Source organism: Ochlerotatus camptorhynchus, unplaced genomic scaffold (genome assembly GCF_037179485.1).
Source record: "Ochlerotatus camptorhynchus isolate MF236.1 unplaced genomic scaffold, CSIRO-AGI_Acam_v1.1 ptg000598l, whole genome shotgun sequence".
NCBI classification, from domain to species: Eukaryota; Metazoa; Arthropoda; class Insecta; order Diptera; family Culicidae; genus Ochlerotatus; species Ochlerotatus camptorhynchus.
The window spans coordinates 1,909,287-1,922,189 of NW_027041078.1; the positions used below are offsets into that span (position 1 = coordinate 1,909,287).

The 12,903-nt window shown below is 41.4% G+C and overlaps 1 protein-coding gene across 1 annotated transcript in view; it reads right to left on the reverse strand.

Moving 5' to 3' along the window:
• Positions 1 to 8,553, reverse strand: part of LOC135714008 (MORN repeat-containing protein 3-like) — a 69,589-nt gene extending 61,036 nt beyond the window's left edge. Inside the window, exons 1-2 of the mRNA XM_065237265.1 lie at positions 8,408 to 8,553; positions 7,913 to 8,345 (exon numbers count right to left, since the gene is read on the reverse strand). Coding sequence (XP_065093337.1) covers positions 7,913 to 8,345; positions 8,408 to 8,553 — 579 coding nt within the window. The remainder of the gene's footprint in view (positions 1 to 7,912; positions 8,346 to 8,407) is intronic.
• Positions 8,554 to 12,903: the final 4,350 nt, after the last annotated feature.

Consider the following 12,903-nt stretch of genomic DNA (forward strand, 5'->3'; position numbering starts at 1 on the left):
AATTAATCAATAAAAGCTTGAATCTGAATACACGGATACGATTTTTGTTCATTTAAATTAAAAATATACATGTTTATACTCTAAACATATGAATTATTCATAGTAAATTGAAAGGATGTTTGAAACTAAAATATGTATGTTTGAATTAAATTCAAAAGCATGTTTATTTCATCAATATCGAAATATCAATTGTATTTGACAGCATCTGTCACTGACGTGTTTGTGTTTGACTGACAATGATCGGTTTCTGTACGTGGCGAATAAGAATGGAATCATTGTCCGGTGGGACCTGGCCAAGCGGGAATGTTTGGCGGTGATAAAGGCGCAGAAGACCAAGCAGAAAACGAGATCAAGAGCTGGACGGAGCATAAGACGACGATAATGCAAATAGAATTTGATTTAACCTAATCGAGCACTTTTATTTGTTTCATCCGAAAATAATTTATAATAATAAATAGAAAATCACGCTAAACATTAAGTACGTTTAATATAAACATCAAAATCATGTTTAAAATAAAATATTTAGTTTTGATTATAAAGCTTTCACGTTTATTTTCAACACGAATATTTTTAAAATAAACGTAGCATGACTTTTATTTTAAACATTGATGTCACATGACTTTAAACATAAAATACGTTTGAAATCAATCTAATTTATTTTTGTGGCCAGAACAAACTGAGTTTATGTTTATACTCCTATCAGCACTCCCAGCCGTAACTCTACACTGAGGCAAATAGACTTAAGAATTTCGTAAGGCTCGACAACACATGAATTTCAAAAGCGTGACTTATGAAAGTTATGTAAGTTCAACGGAGCTCAACGGTTTGGTTTCCAGTCTGCTTCGATTTATTTTTTTTTGTCAACATTATTTTTCATAAGAAAAATCAATGATATTCATACTGATTTCTTGTGGCAAAAATTCATAAATGTTTCTTATGGAATTCTTACGTTCTTTTGCCTGCGTGTAACTAGTTCAAGAAGATATGAGAATGATTCATAATTTAATAGTTGTTTTACATGAGACCAATGTTACCTCTCCATCGCTCTAATTTCGATGGAAAGGATGCTGGGCTATTCTTTTCGATAGATTGATGAACTGATAGCTGTGAGTGATACGATCTATGTTTACGATTTAAATTAATTAGGCGTAGAAAAAAAAGAGTTGGGGCTGAGATTGAACTCACGACCTTCTACTTGGCAAACGGAAACGGTAACCACTATCCTACCAATTTCGTTTTGTTGTTACCCAGAAACAGTGTTGTGGAATAATGAATGAATACGCCGTTTGTAAAGCATTTACAAAGCATGCAATTATTAATTGCCAATTAAAACATGGACGCATAGTGGTATAAGAGCTATTATACTGACTGTATTCACCTTTATTCAGCAATATTGTTAAGCAATGCAATGGAATCTAATAATGGAGCTAGAAAACAATTATTAGACTACAATAAAGCATGCTATTTAATCAATTAAAAACAGTCGAATTAAAGCGTCAATGTTACACTTATTCAGTATGTTATTAGATCAAACTTCTAGTGTTAAATCAGGAAGACAGTCATCGTTTGTATAGCTTTTGATAAGTATATTAATCAAATAAGAGCAAACAGCGGAATAAAGGCGCATCTATAGATCTCAATGAGTTTTTTTCAACACATAATTTGACAACCCCGTTTTATTCAGCATTGTATACTGTTATAATGCATTTATTCAATATAGATGCTTATTTGTGACTCTGAATTGTTTGTTGTAAACCCACCCTGAGGTTGAGTTTCTAGCCGGGCAAACAAGAGTCGACGTACGGTCCTCCCCGGATGTGGCGCTTTATCGAGCCAATGAACGTTACAGGATACGGAAACCCGTTAGCCACATTTTGCGCGCTGCATCGTTGACTCCAGATATCTCCTCAGGTTGCTTAGTACAGACTCCAGCCACGACAAATCTTCGTTATTAAACTCAACCACATCAACGTCCGTGGCCTTGAATGCAAAATTGATGGCATCAAGCTTCTCCTGCACAAGAACCAATAACATTTCTTCAGCATAAACTAAGCTCAAACTATCCAGTTCTGTTGTATCAATCCGTTTACCATCATATAACTTCTACCGCCTCTACAGAGGCCGTGGTTGTGAATCCTGCGGAGGAATTGGTTTTTATACTTTGAAGGGATAGAAACTACAATACCAGTCCTCAAGTTCATTTTCAATCCCGACGTTCCAATAGAGTAAAGGTTCAAATTTCTCGTCGTGCAAACCCGAACAAACGACCTCAACATCGGAACCGCCGTCATCTATAACCCCAATGCCTACCAGAACTTTGCAAGGGAATACGAAAAGCTACTTTTTGACATTCAGGACATTCGACAGGCTATTCTTTTTTGGAAACTACAACACAAACGTATCTGTTCCACATCCGGTAGCCATTCATGCATCATTGAATCGCATTCACGATGCTTTCAACCTCTCTATCCTCCCTACATCGCCCACAAGGATTACGGATACGAGTGCTACTACTATTGACCTTCTGGTAACGGACTGCTAATAGTATTTCTGACCACGAGACAATATTCATGATATCTGATGATCGCATCAGAAAGCAAGAAACACAACGCATAGTAGTAAGGGATTTACATTCTAATGATACTGTTATACTACAAGCTGATTTTCAAATTTGCAACCAAGAGGATATTCTTAATGCTAAAGATACCGACACAAAAGCGACTCTACTTACATCGAGTAACGAAACCTGATGGACCATCACTCTCCTGAAAAAGTTATTATGGTCAAGAACAAGCGAACACCAAACAGCGGAAATCGAACAAGCAATTTACAAAAGGGATACACTCTATTCACGCAATCCAAATCGCAGAAGAGATGACGAACAATGGTGTGACTACATCCGTAAACGAGACAGAGAAATGTTAATCCAGCCGATTTGTTAACAAAAGAGATAATCGATCATTGATCGCGCACAGATAGCACCCGATTTGTACGTTGTGTGATAATTAATTGAAACGAGAACTATTATTTGACTCATACGGCCTGCCATGGCAGAGGTATGAGAACTATAAACGATTATTTATTGTAACATAACAAGGAAACTACAAAACAAACAATACGGGGACAAATGGTGACATCTGGGTAGGTACAGTAGCTACTTTATGTTTAGGGTAGAGGTAGTAGTAGTCGCCTGCACGAACAATCATCGACCCTCTTTCGATTTTGAAAACTAGAATTATTCTACCATCTTCAAATAGGCAGCAGGTTTCAACATGCTTTGCCTTCACAGTTTTAAAGGGTGAACACGAAATTATTGCGACACATTCAACAGGGCATAACTTTTTTACCATTGGGTAAAAATCAACCAAATTTTGCACACTTTCTCATTGATGTGTATTGTGTACATGCTGTCAAACTCGAAGTCGTGTTTTTCGATTCAACGAAAATGGAGGTGAACCAATGCGAGTTGAGAGAACAAATTCTTTCCAAACACCTGGAATTTCCTGACCTGTCGCACCGGCAGTTGGGAAAAATGTTGAACATTCACCATTCAACCGTCTCCAGAGTGTTGAAGCGGTTCCAGGAGCGGTTGACGTTGGACCACGGCAAAGGAGCTGGAAGAAAACCGGGACCGGAGAACAAAAAGACGGAGGGAAAGGTGAAGCGGATGATTAAAGCAAATCCCAACGTCTCAAGCCGTGATTTGCCTAAAAAGATCGGCATGTCGCAGAGCTACGTCCAGAATGCAAAGAAGAGAGCTGGACTACATACATACAAGGTACAGAACTTCCCAAACCGCGATGAGCGGCAACAATCGACGGCTAAAACTCGGGCACGGAAGCTCTACGAGAAGATGCTGACAAAATATGGCTGCTGTGTGATGGACGACGAAACGTATATAAAAGCCGATTTTAAGCAAATTCCGGGGTTGGAGTTTTTCACCGGCAAGAGCAAGTTCGATGTGGACGACAAATTTAAGAAGAAGAAAATGTCGAAGTTCACCTCCAAATATCTCATTTGGCAGGCCATCTGCTCTTGCGGACTGAGGAGTGAGCCTTTCGTGACAAAGGGCACAGTAAATGGCGAGATCTACAAATCTGAGTGCCTCGAGAAGCGTCTTTTGCCGTTCTTGCAGCAGCACGACGAAGCTCCGCTATTTTGGCTAGATTTGGCATCATGCCACTATTCTAAAAGTGTCCTGGAGTGGTATGAGGCCAATTCTGTCCATTTTGTTCCAAAGGACATGAATCCGTGGGCAAAACCTCGGGTAAAACAAAGTTCTTAGTTATAAGTAAGTTCCCAGTGAAGTAATGAAATTGGGTTGTTAGCGGAATGCTTCAAATAAAACAGCAAAAAAGGTTATCTGGTAAATCCACTTAATTAATTTTGGTATCTATGACAGATACGTATTTCGACTACAATATGCAGTCTTCACCAGTATCATTCCCACTAAAGAACATATCAAAACCTTACTCCTTTAAGTGTCATTTCCACAAAAGAACTTACCAAAACGGATGTTTTAGAAATCATTAACAATTTGTTATCAACGTTGCTGTTCAATTTATGCTGGAGTTATGGATTTGTGATGAGTAGTTATGAGTTATGAATACTGTTAAGATAGCATAAAAGAACAGTAACGTTAAATCTATGTAGATCATTGTAAAATGGCAATGGAAACTTTTATCTAGAAAACCTCGTTAACACAACTTTTGATACTTTTAGCAGCAGTGGAATGCCAAACTCTTTGAGCATGTGTGCTTGTCAATAATGCAATCGTCACTACGCAAATCTTTGAAATAACAACCAGAGATGTTTGTGCTGTTACAATCGATGTTACCGTTGGAAATCTAAACAGGCAATACGTTTACTGGTTCAGTGAAAGAGTGTTACGTTTACATAAGGTTCTAGTTTGCAAGGTTTAGCATTACTACCGATAGTGTTAAATGAGTCCAGAAAATCTACCACTTTCGGAAGTGAGTCTATCCTTGAGCGATTCAACATTTTCCCTACTGAACTCAAGCTTTTCAGAAATGATTAAGTATTGTATGGGCTGAATACACGGATCCAGTGTTTCCATTTTTTGCTTCAAAATTATTCAAAACTTTTCCAAACTTCAGTAATGTTTTAAGTGATCCTGTACGTGCTAAGCTTTTCTGTAATGGGTCATTAATGTCTAAAGTAATCCAAAGCTTTTCTCAAGTAGTTCAGTACTTTCTGAAGTGATTCTTACCTTTTCTTAAGTGATTCCAAACTTTCCCAATGTAATTCAGTACAGTGCACTCTCTACAACTCTACATCGAGTTATAGAATAACAATCCCATACAATTTCGCTATCGCAGAAGCCACGACATTATTTTTTCCATGGTTCTATAACGCAATCTCGAGCTAGTGGACATCGAATTGTGGAGAGTCGACTGCACTTCATCTATGTTGCCAAAATCGAGGCTGAGGCGATGTGTCACAACGATAAGAATCAATACTTCCTTAAGTCAATTCTGTTAAAAAGTTTTTGATGAATTTGTGGAAGTGAGGAGGATTTTCGGTTTTCAATAAAGCGAGAATCACGTCAAGACATTCCTATCCATTCCCTAATTGACCTACATTTGGACGCGGTCAGCGCTGTTATTGCCTATTGCAAAGTATGACATCACCATGCATCGTTTGTTGATTCTCTGTGTTATACAGGTGATTTAACAATAACGGATTAGCAACCGCGAGCGGTTAATCATTCTCATACTCAATTATGTCTGTACCATCCAAAGTGATTCAGAACTTTTCGAACTGATTCCGAGATTTTCTAATGTTTTCAGTACTTTCTACGATTTCGAACAAAATTTATAGATTCTTTGCTCCCCTAAGTTATTCCAATTTTTCTGAAATGGTTGCCAAGCATGGTTTTCAAATGTTAGATTAAGCTAGTTAATTTCATTTCCACCTTAACCGAACCATGGCTACAGAGAAACGAGGACATACAAACGACACTTTAAACTACTCGCAACCGTCAAAAACTGACAAGTTGCTATCGAAAAACTGCCCGGTTTCAGTTCCACTGGGAATAACAGCAAGGCATGGCGCACCAAAACAAAGGCAACCATCTAAAACTACCGAGTAGGGACTCTTCACAGCCGGATCTAACACCAACATTTTCCCTCTTAACGATGGTGACGATGATGGAGCGACTCAATTGCACACCTTGCTGCAGAATTTTCATGTTTTTCCTCTACGTGTACCGAGGCTTCCTTACGTCATGCCTACTGCTGACGATGACGGTTGTTTGCTTGTTGTTTGGTGCCTCTTCTGGGGCGGAAAAACACTCGTGCACCCGTCGATGCTCTGTACATACTGCATACCTCGGGAGGCTGTTCACAGCAAAACAAACAAGTCACTTCCTGTTTCGCTCCACACCGGTACTGGTTCGAGTGATGGCCGTCCGCCTTCTAACGACATCATTCCATGAATTATACCGGCTCTTTTGTTACAACAGCGACGACGATGACGACGACCACGACGTCACAGTCAGCCGCCCGAGGAGAGCCGGAAGGAACCCGTACTGGGAAACAGGATCAATTACATAAAACATACTCTTTGGGACGGAAAGGAAACATGCCACTATGGTGCACCGTTGTTGGCACTCTTGCTCGTCCATCGTCGTGGCTAACCGTGTTGTGTGCAGGTGACAATTTACGCGTCCCAGCTACGAAGGATGTAGGTACCTGTCGAATGGGAATTGAAATCACTGAATTCTTCACTCCAATTCAGCGTGAAAACTCAAATGTGTAGTCGACAATGACACAGAGATGGAAAGAAAAGTAACAGAACGAGAATGTGACAAATGGACATGCGGATGTTTAGGTCTTATCGCATTTAGTCACGCAAAAGTAATCTGTTTCTGCTTTGCTCGGATGCTGTCCATGCTGTGGCAATTTTGGCACGTTCCAGGATCTTGGCATCCCGATGTTGTTCTTGTTGTTGTTAACCTCTCTGGGATGGCGTGCAAAGTCCCGGTCGTGTCACGAAGGATAACTAGGGAGCGAATGGGACACGATGCTGGTTGGGCACAAGTGAGTGATGACTGTAGTTTATTCGGAAGATAATGTTATTGTTGTTGTTGCTGTGGCACTTGTTCTCAAGAAGTGCTAGAGAGTGCTATCCATCATCATTTCACTTGATGGCCTTATTTGTTTGCTCTGTAAAAGTTGTGCATCCAGATCAGATGAGGACCCAGGTCAGTTGGTTGTTGAAAAGCACCGGGTGTCTCCATCAATCATGATACACGGAGCTGGAATTGATCGTTTGATTCGTGTACTTCTAATTTAAATATCTCAGAATTTGCATCTCTGCTTTTTCCGGCGCTTAGCACACCCAGTTCTTGGTTTAGGTTTCCAACGTTAGTTTTACTATTGAACATTTGTTTTTCATTCACGTGTATCGGATCAACGTCTCCCGAGTCAAGGGACCGTTTAAACTTCGGTTTTATTTTATGCCACACGCACGAATGCACGCACCCTCAAGCAACCACACGTCCGAAGTGATTACACCAACGATAAATCTTGAAAACGTTTGACCACGTACCAAGAACGGTAGAACACACTGGGAATTCCGCTCCAGTGGCAGCCGGAAGAAAGTTGTCCCACAGATAAATGTTGACAATACACCCTCGCAATATTTATCTACTCGTGCAAAAGACACCTAGGAGGACGTGCTCAAGGAACCTGCAGAATTGGATTTATCCCGTGCAAAAATATATTCATAAGCACTTGAAAGCAATTTTACCCCTGGAAGCATTAAACTATGAAGGATTTTGAATATTCTTCCAGCCATTTCTGGTACACCTCAGGAAAGTTTGCGAGATTTATCTGAAATTTAGTTAATTCGACAGATATTTCAACTCATTCGTTAATTAGACACAAACCTCCGGAATTGGATATGCAGTTGGTTCGATGGCTTGATTCCTATTCCAATCTTCAATTACACCCATTTTGAAGACACCTTCATTCCAGAAACCTCTCTGAATTTGGCCCGTTCTCATATGAAGGTACAATCCCTCACCATGATTCAAGCCCCCTCTAAACTGACCATGATACCGATTCCCACCGATCTCAAGAAACACCCCCAACCCATCGTAGCGGTCCTCAATCCATTCACCAATATAGAAGTCTCCACTGTCGAACCACATGAACCCCTGTCCGCTGCGTTGATCCTGCTCCCAGCAGCCGAGATATTTCCCATTTCGGTAATATTTCACACCGAGTCCATGCTTCTTCCCGCCTTCCCATCCACCGGCGTATATTTTAACGAACAGTTCCGTATCCGGTTGCTTTCGATAGAGAATTCCGTGTCCATGTCTGGCAAAACAAAAGCACAATGCATCACTGTTGCCTACATCATATCTTAAGCGGTAACTAACCTCAAACCATTCGTCCATTGGCCCTCGTAGAGTAAACCGTTCGATTGGGATTGTTTACCGAAACCGGATTTGCTATTTGCTGCGTCCACCTGGCCTTGATAGTGGGTGGTTCGGGTGAAAAATGAGCGTAGTTTGGAATCAGGCATCATGGACTAATGTCATTCTTGAATAACGGATAGGGGTTTACTTTGTGGACTACCTTGATGATTTTTTTTTTTTGGGATTATTGGGATTTTTCACTGCACGGGGCAATAATATCAATCGTTTAACCAAGGAATCCAAAAAATCTCCAAATGACAAAATTGCAAGCGATCAACGAGCTTAACGATAACGCTTTGTTAGAAATGGAAAGTAATAATGATATAATCTTCTTCCTTTTTCTTCATGACAAACAGCTTCTGCAACACAGCTCGCTCGGATCAGTAGAAGGAAACGATCAAATTGTTGGAAAGCTGCTTCACGAAGTAAAGCCAAAGGTAATACACGTGTGTTAATAGAAATTTTTATGTTATGTCTTTTCTCGATTCCGATCAAGCTATGTCCTCAACCATGTATATTGCAATAAAGCAGGCAAGCAACGGTGCCAACTGGGATTGAACCCAGGCCCATTGGAGTGAGAGGCAATCACGCTTTCTGCTACATCACCGGCGCCGCCTGGGAAGTAAAGCCGTTGGTCGCCGGTCCATGAGTAAAAGGGTAGATATGTTGGGTCTAGGGTGGGACCTGCCTCCCTGGCGTCGGTAGCAAAAATAAAGCAACAGAAAACGGAATAGTTTCAAACAAATAATATTTTGTTTTTTCTCCTGTATTATTTTTTTTTCAACAAATGAAAATGGTAGAACTTGTTTAATTTATCAAAAGAATACTTTTTGATCAAATTTTACATTCATTTCTACAATATTCCAAACGCTTCCATTGTGTGTTACTTTTGCGTTAACATTGTGTCCGCTAAAAGTTATTTTTAATTCGTTTGACTGTAGTTTTTAATCGTTTTTTCAACGTTGACGTATTATCTGGACCTGCTTTCATCGCTAAATTGTGGAGTTGATTTGTGAATTTGCTGTTTTGGACGATTCCGAAGGATTTAATTTTCAACCACATTCCTGTATTCGGGCTAACGCTATCATTTGTTGCTGTTCACTGAGTTTTGTTTTGTTCGCTGTAAGGATGGAGAAAAAACAATGCTGAGAATGCCAGTTGGAAATCAACGAAATCGAGCCGTTGCGCTGCGGCTTTTGTGAGGTTTACTTCCACATCAGTATGCAATGTTGTGGTTTCAACCTCAGTCGTGCGAGCAAAGACCTATTCTCGCAAGGCAAGGCTGTATTCGTTTGCCGGGATAAAATGAATGGCAGAAGTGTGAAACAGTATTTTACTGATGAGCTCGCACACGACACGACTCCGTCACCTGATGGCTTACCGGCTCAGGTTCAACAACTGTTCAACTTGGTGGAATCGCTGAGTGATAAAGTTGACAAGTGCATTTCCATGGATATTCCTGCTGAGCGACCATCGAATCGATCAAGGAAGGGAAATACCTGGCCCAGACTTGGTGTTAAACGTCGTCGTGGTAATGAAGGTGGACCGATTGGCACTTCTTCTGTGCGTGGGACCAATGTAATTGATCTCAGTGACTTGTCTGTACCGTGTCTAACACCACCGATCTCCCCTCCAAAGTTCTGGCTCTACCTGTCCGGATTACACCCATTAATAACTGCTGAGGACATTCAAAAAATTACTTCTCGCTGCTTGGATCTAACAACACCTGCTGACGTCGTGCGTCTCGTTCCCAAGGAAGTGGATATGACGAAGCTGACTTTCATTTCCTTCAAAGTTGGCTTGGATCCATCGCTGAAAGAACTAGCTCTCGACGCTTCTACGTGGCCTGATGGGATATTATTCCGTGAATTCACCGACTACTCAAAAAACCAGTCTGGAACCAACGGCAATCCACTGACAAATACTTAAGGCTCTATCATGTGGACGGTGGAAACCCTAGGGTTAGCACCATTATCAATAATCATTCTTTGCGACATTCTGTGGACGGTGAGTATCTGCACCATTCACCAAATATTCCCGCGCCAAATATTTCCATGTTGCAGAACACGACCCGTGACGCTAGTCGTTTATGGCTTTATTACCAAAACGTACGTGGACTGCGCACCACTTTTACTGCAACGTCCTGGAGTGCAATTTTGACGTCATCATTTTAATCGAGACGGGGCTTAACGAGGCTATCAATTCGACGCAGCTTTTCGGAAGCAACTACAATGTGTACCGATGTGACCGAAGCCATATAAACAGCAGCAAATCTCGTTTCGGAGGGGTTCTAATTGCCGTACATCATCGTTTCATCAGTAGCAGTGTCGTTGCAACGAGCGGAGAAACGATAGAACAAGTGTGTGTATCGACGAGGATTGGATCCAAGCGACTATTGCTGTGTGCAATTTACGTTCCTCCAGACAAGAGCAAGGATCTCAGCGTTTTGAATGGGCAATTGAATCGATCCAAGAGCTTTGTAACAGTGGCTCTGACAGCGATTGCTTGCTGGTATGCGGTGACTACAATCAACCTGGGATATCCTGGAGTTGAGCTGATGGCGAGATTCGACCTGTGAACTCTGTTCCTTTACCAGTTGCTAGCTCATTCTTGATTGATGGCATGGATTTCCACAACCTGCATCAGAGAAATCTCGAGCGCAACCACTTAGGACGCATCCTGGATTTGTTCTTTTGCCATACGGACTTTCCTGTGGAAATCTCGAGATCTGTTTCACCACTCTTGCCAGTTGATCTTCATCATCCGCCACTAGTCGTCTGCTTACCATCTCTAGTTGATGACGGTGCACTGCTGCTGAATGCGAGTGATGAGCTTGCGTTAGACTATAGCAAGATTGATTTCGATGTTCTAATGGACTTCCTTTCCGTCACTGACTGGGATCTTCTTTTCGATGGACTGAATGCTGATGAAATGGCTGAAACTTTGTGTGCTGTGCTAAATAATTGGATGGATACAAACGTACCGATTCGTCGGCCTGCTGTTTCTCCTGCGTGGAGCACCGCTTTGCTATGAAAACTAAAACGAAAAAGAAATGCTTCGCAACGTAGACTTTGGCGATACCGTTCCCTGGCAAATAAGCGTAGTTTTCACTTGGCGTGTAACGAGTACCGTAATCTAAACTCTTCGCTCTACAAATCGTACGTTTTACGAGTGCAAACTAGCTTTTGGAGCTATGTAAACTCGAAGAGGAAAAATTCAACAATGCCTGCAAGCGTTTTTTTTCAATGACGTTGAATCGTCGATAGGCGGGGAGAAATGGGAGCTTTTTGCTGCTCATTTTTCGTCGGTTTTTGCCGCATAATCCATCACCTCGACTGAACTTGTCTCGGCTGTTTCGGATGTGCCTTCAAACCTTGTTGACATAAACACTTGATCGCGCACGGGCAGAACTTTTCCTACGTTGTGTTTATTTAGGGATGTATGAATAAAAGACACAGTTTGCTTCACCGTCCTGCCATGGCGGAGGTATTCAAGATACTACTCTATTTATTGATAGTGTATAGGGATACAATACAACACACAGCTGGTAGGGTAGGAACACAGGTAGTGGACGTTTGCACAAACATACTCCCCCCCAAAACCAACGGTTTTATACTGTACACATGATATTAAAAAAATGACTTTAATTATTCTAAAACATTTGTCAATGCATTGTCGGGGGCAATAAATCATCAATATTGCCACAGCGTAAGCAACCTGCGTGAACGGCTTCTGTTGTGATCTTTCTTTTGCTGGTTCGATGTATTGTTCGTCCGTACAATAAACTGATGACACTATAGTGATCACATATAACTGCTCAAGAATCCGGAAAACGCACTCGCCGTTGAATTGAGCATGTTTCTCGGCCAAGAATCCTGCGGTTCACGATGAGCCAAGAGCGAACATGCTCTGCTAGATGGCTACCTTGGTGGCCACACCATCGTAGCCGGGAGGGAAGCAGAATCCTCAGAGTTGATGCTGATGCACTAAGAAGTGTTTCTCCGGAATTGCAACGGAAAGGACAATCACATCGAAATTCGATAAAACGTTGTCCGCGGGTATCGAACGGCTGGTCTCGGCACCATTATGATCGCGCACGGGCAGAACTTTTCCTACGTTGTGTTTATTTAGGGATGTATGAATAAAAGACACAGTTTGCTTCACCGTCCTGCCATGGCGGAGGTATTCAAGATACTACTCTATTTATTGATAGTGTATAGGGATACAATACAACACACAGCTGGTAGGGTAGGAACACAGGTAGTGGACGTTTGCACAAAAAACACTTTTGAAATAACGCCCGTTATGGTAACTAATGCCGCCAAGAAAATGAAATGTACCTTCTCGCCTGGACCAGATGGCATTCCTTCTGCAGTGTATTGTCGTACCATTGGAGCGCTTGTTGAACCGCTTTGCAGAATCTTCAACAAATCTTTTGTAGAGTCGAAATTTCCTGC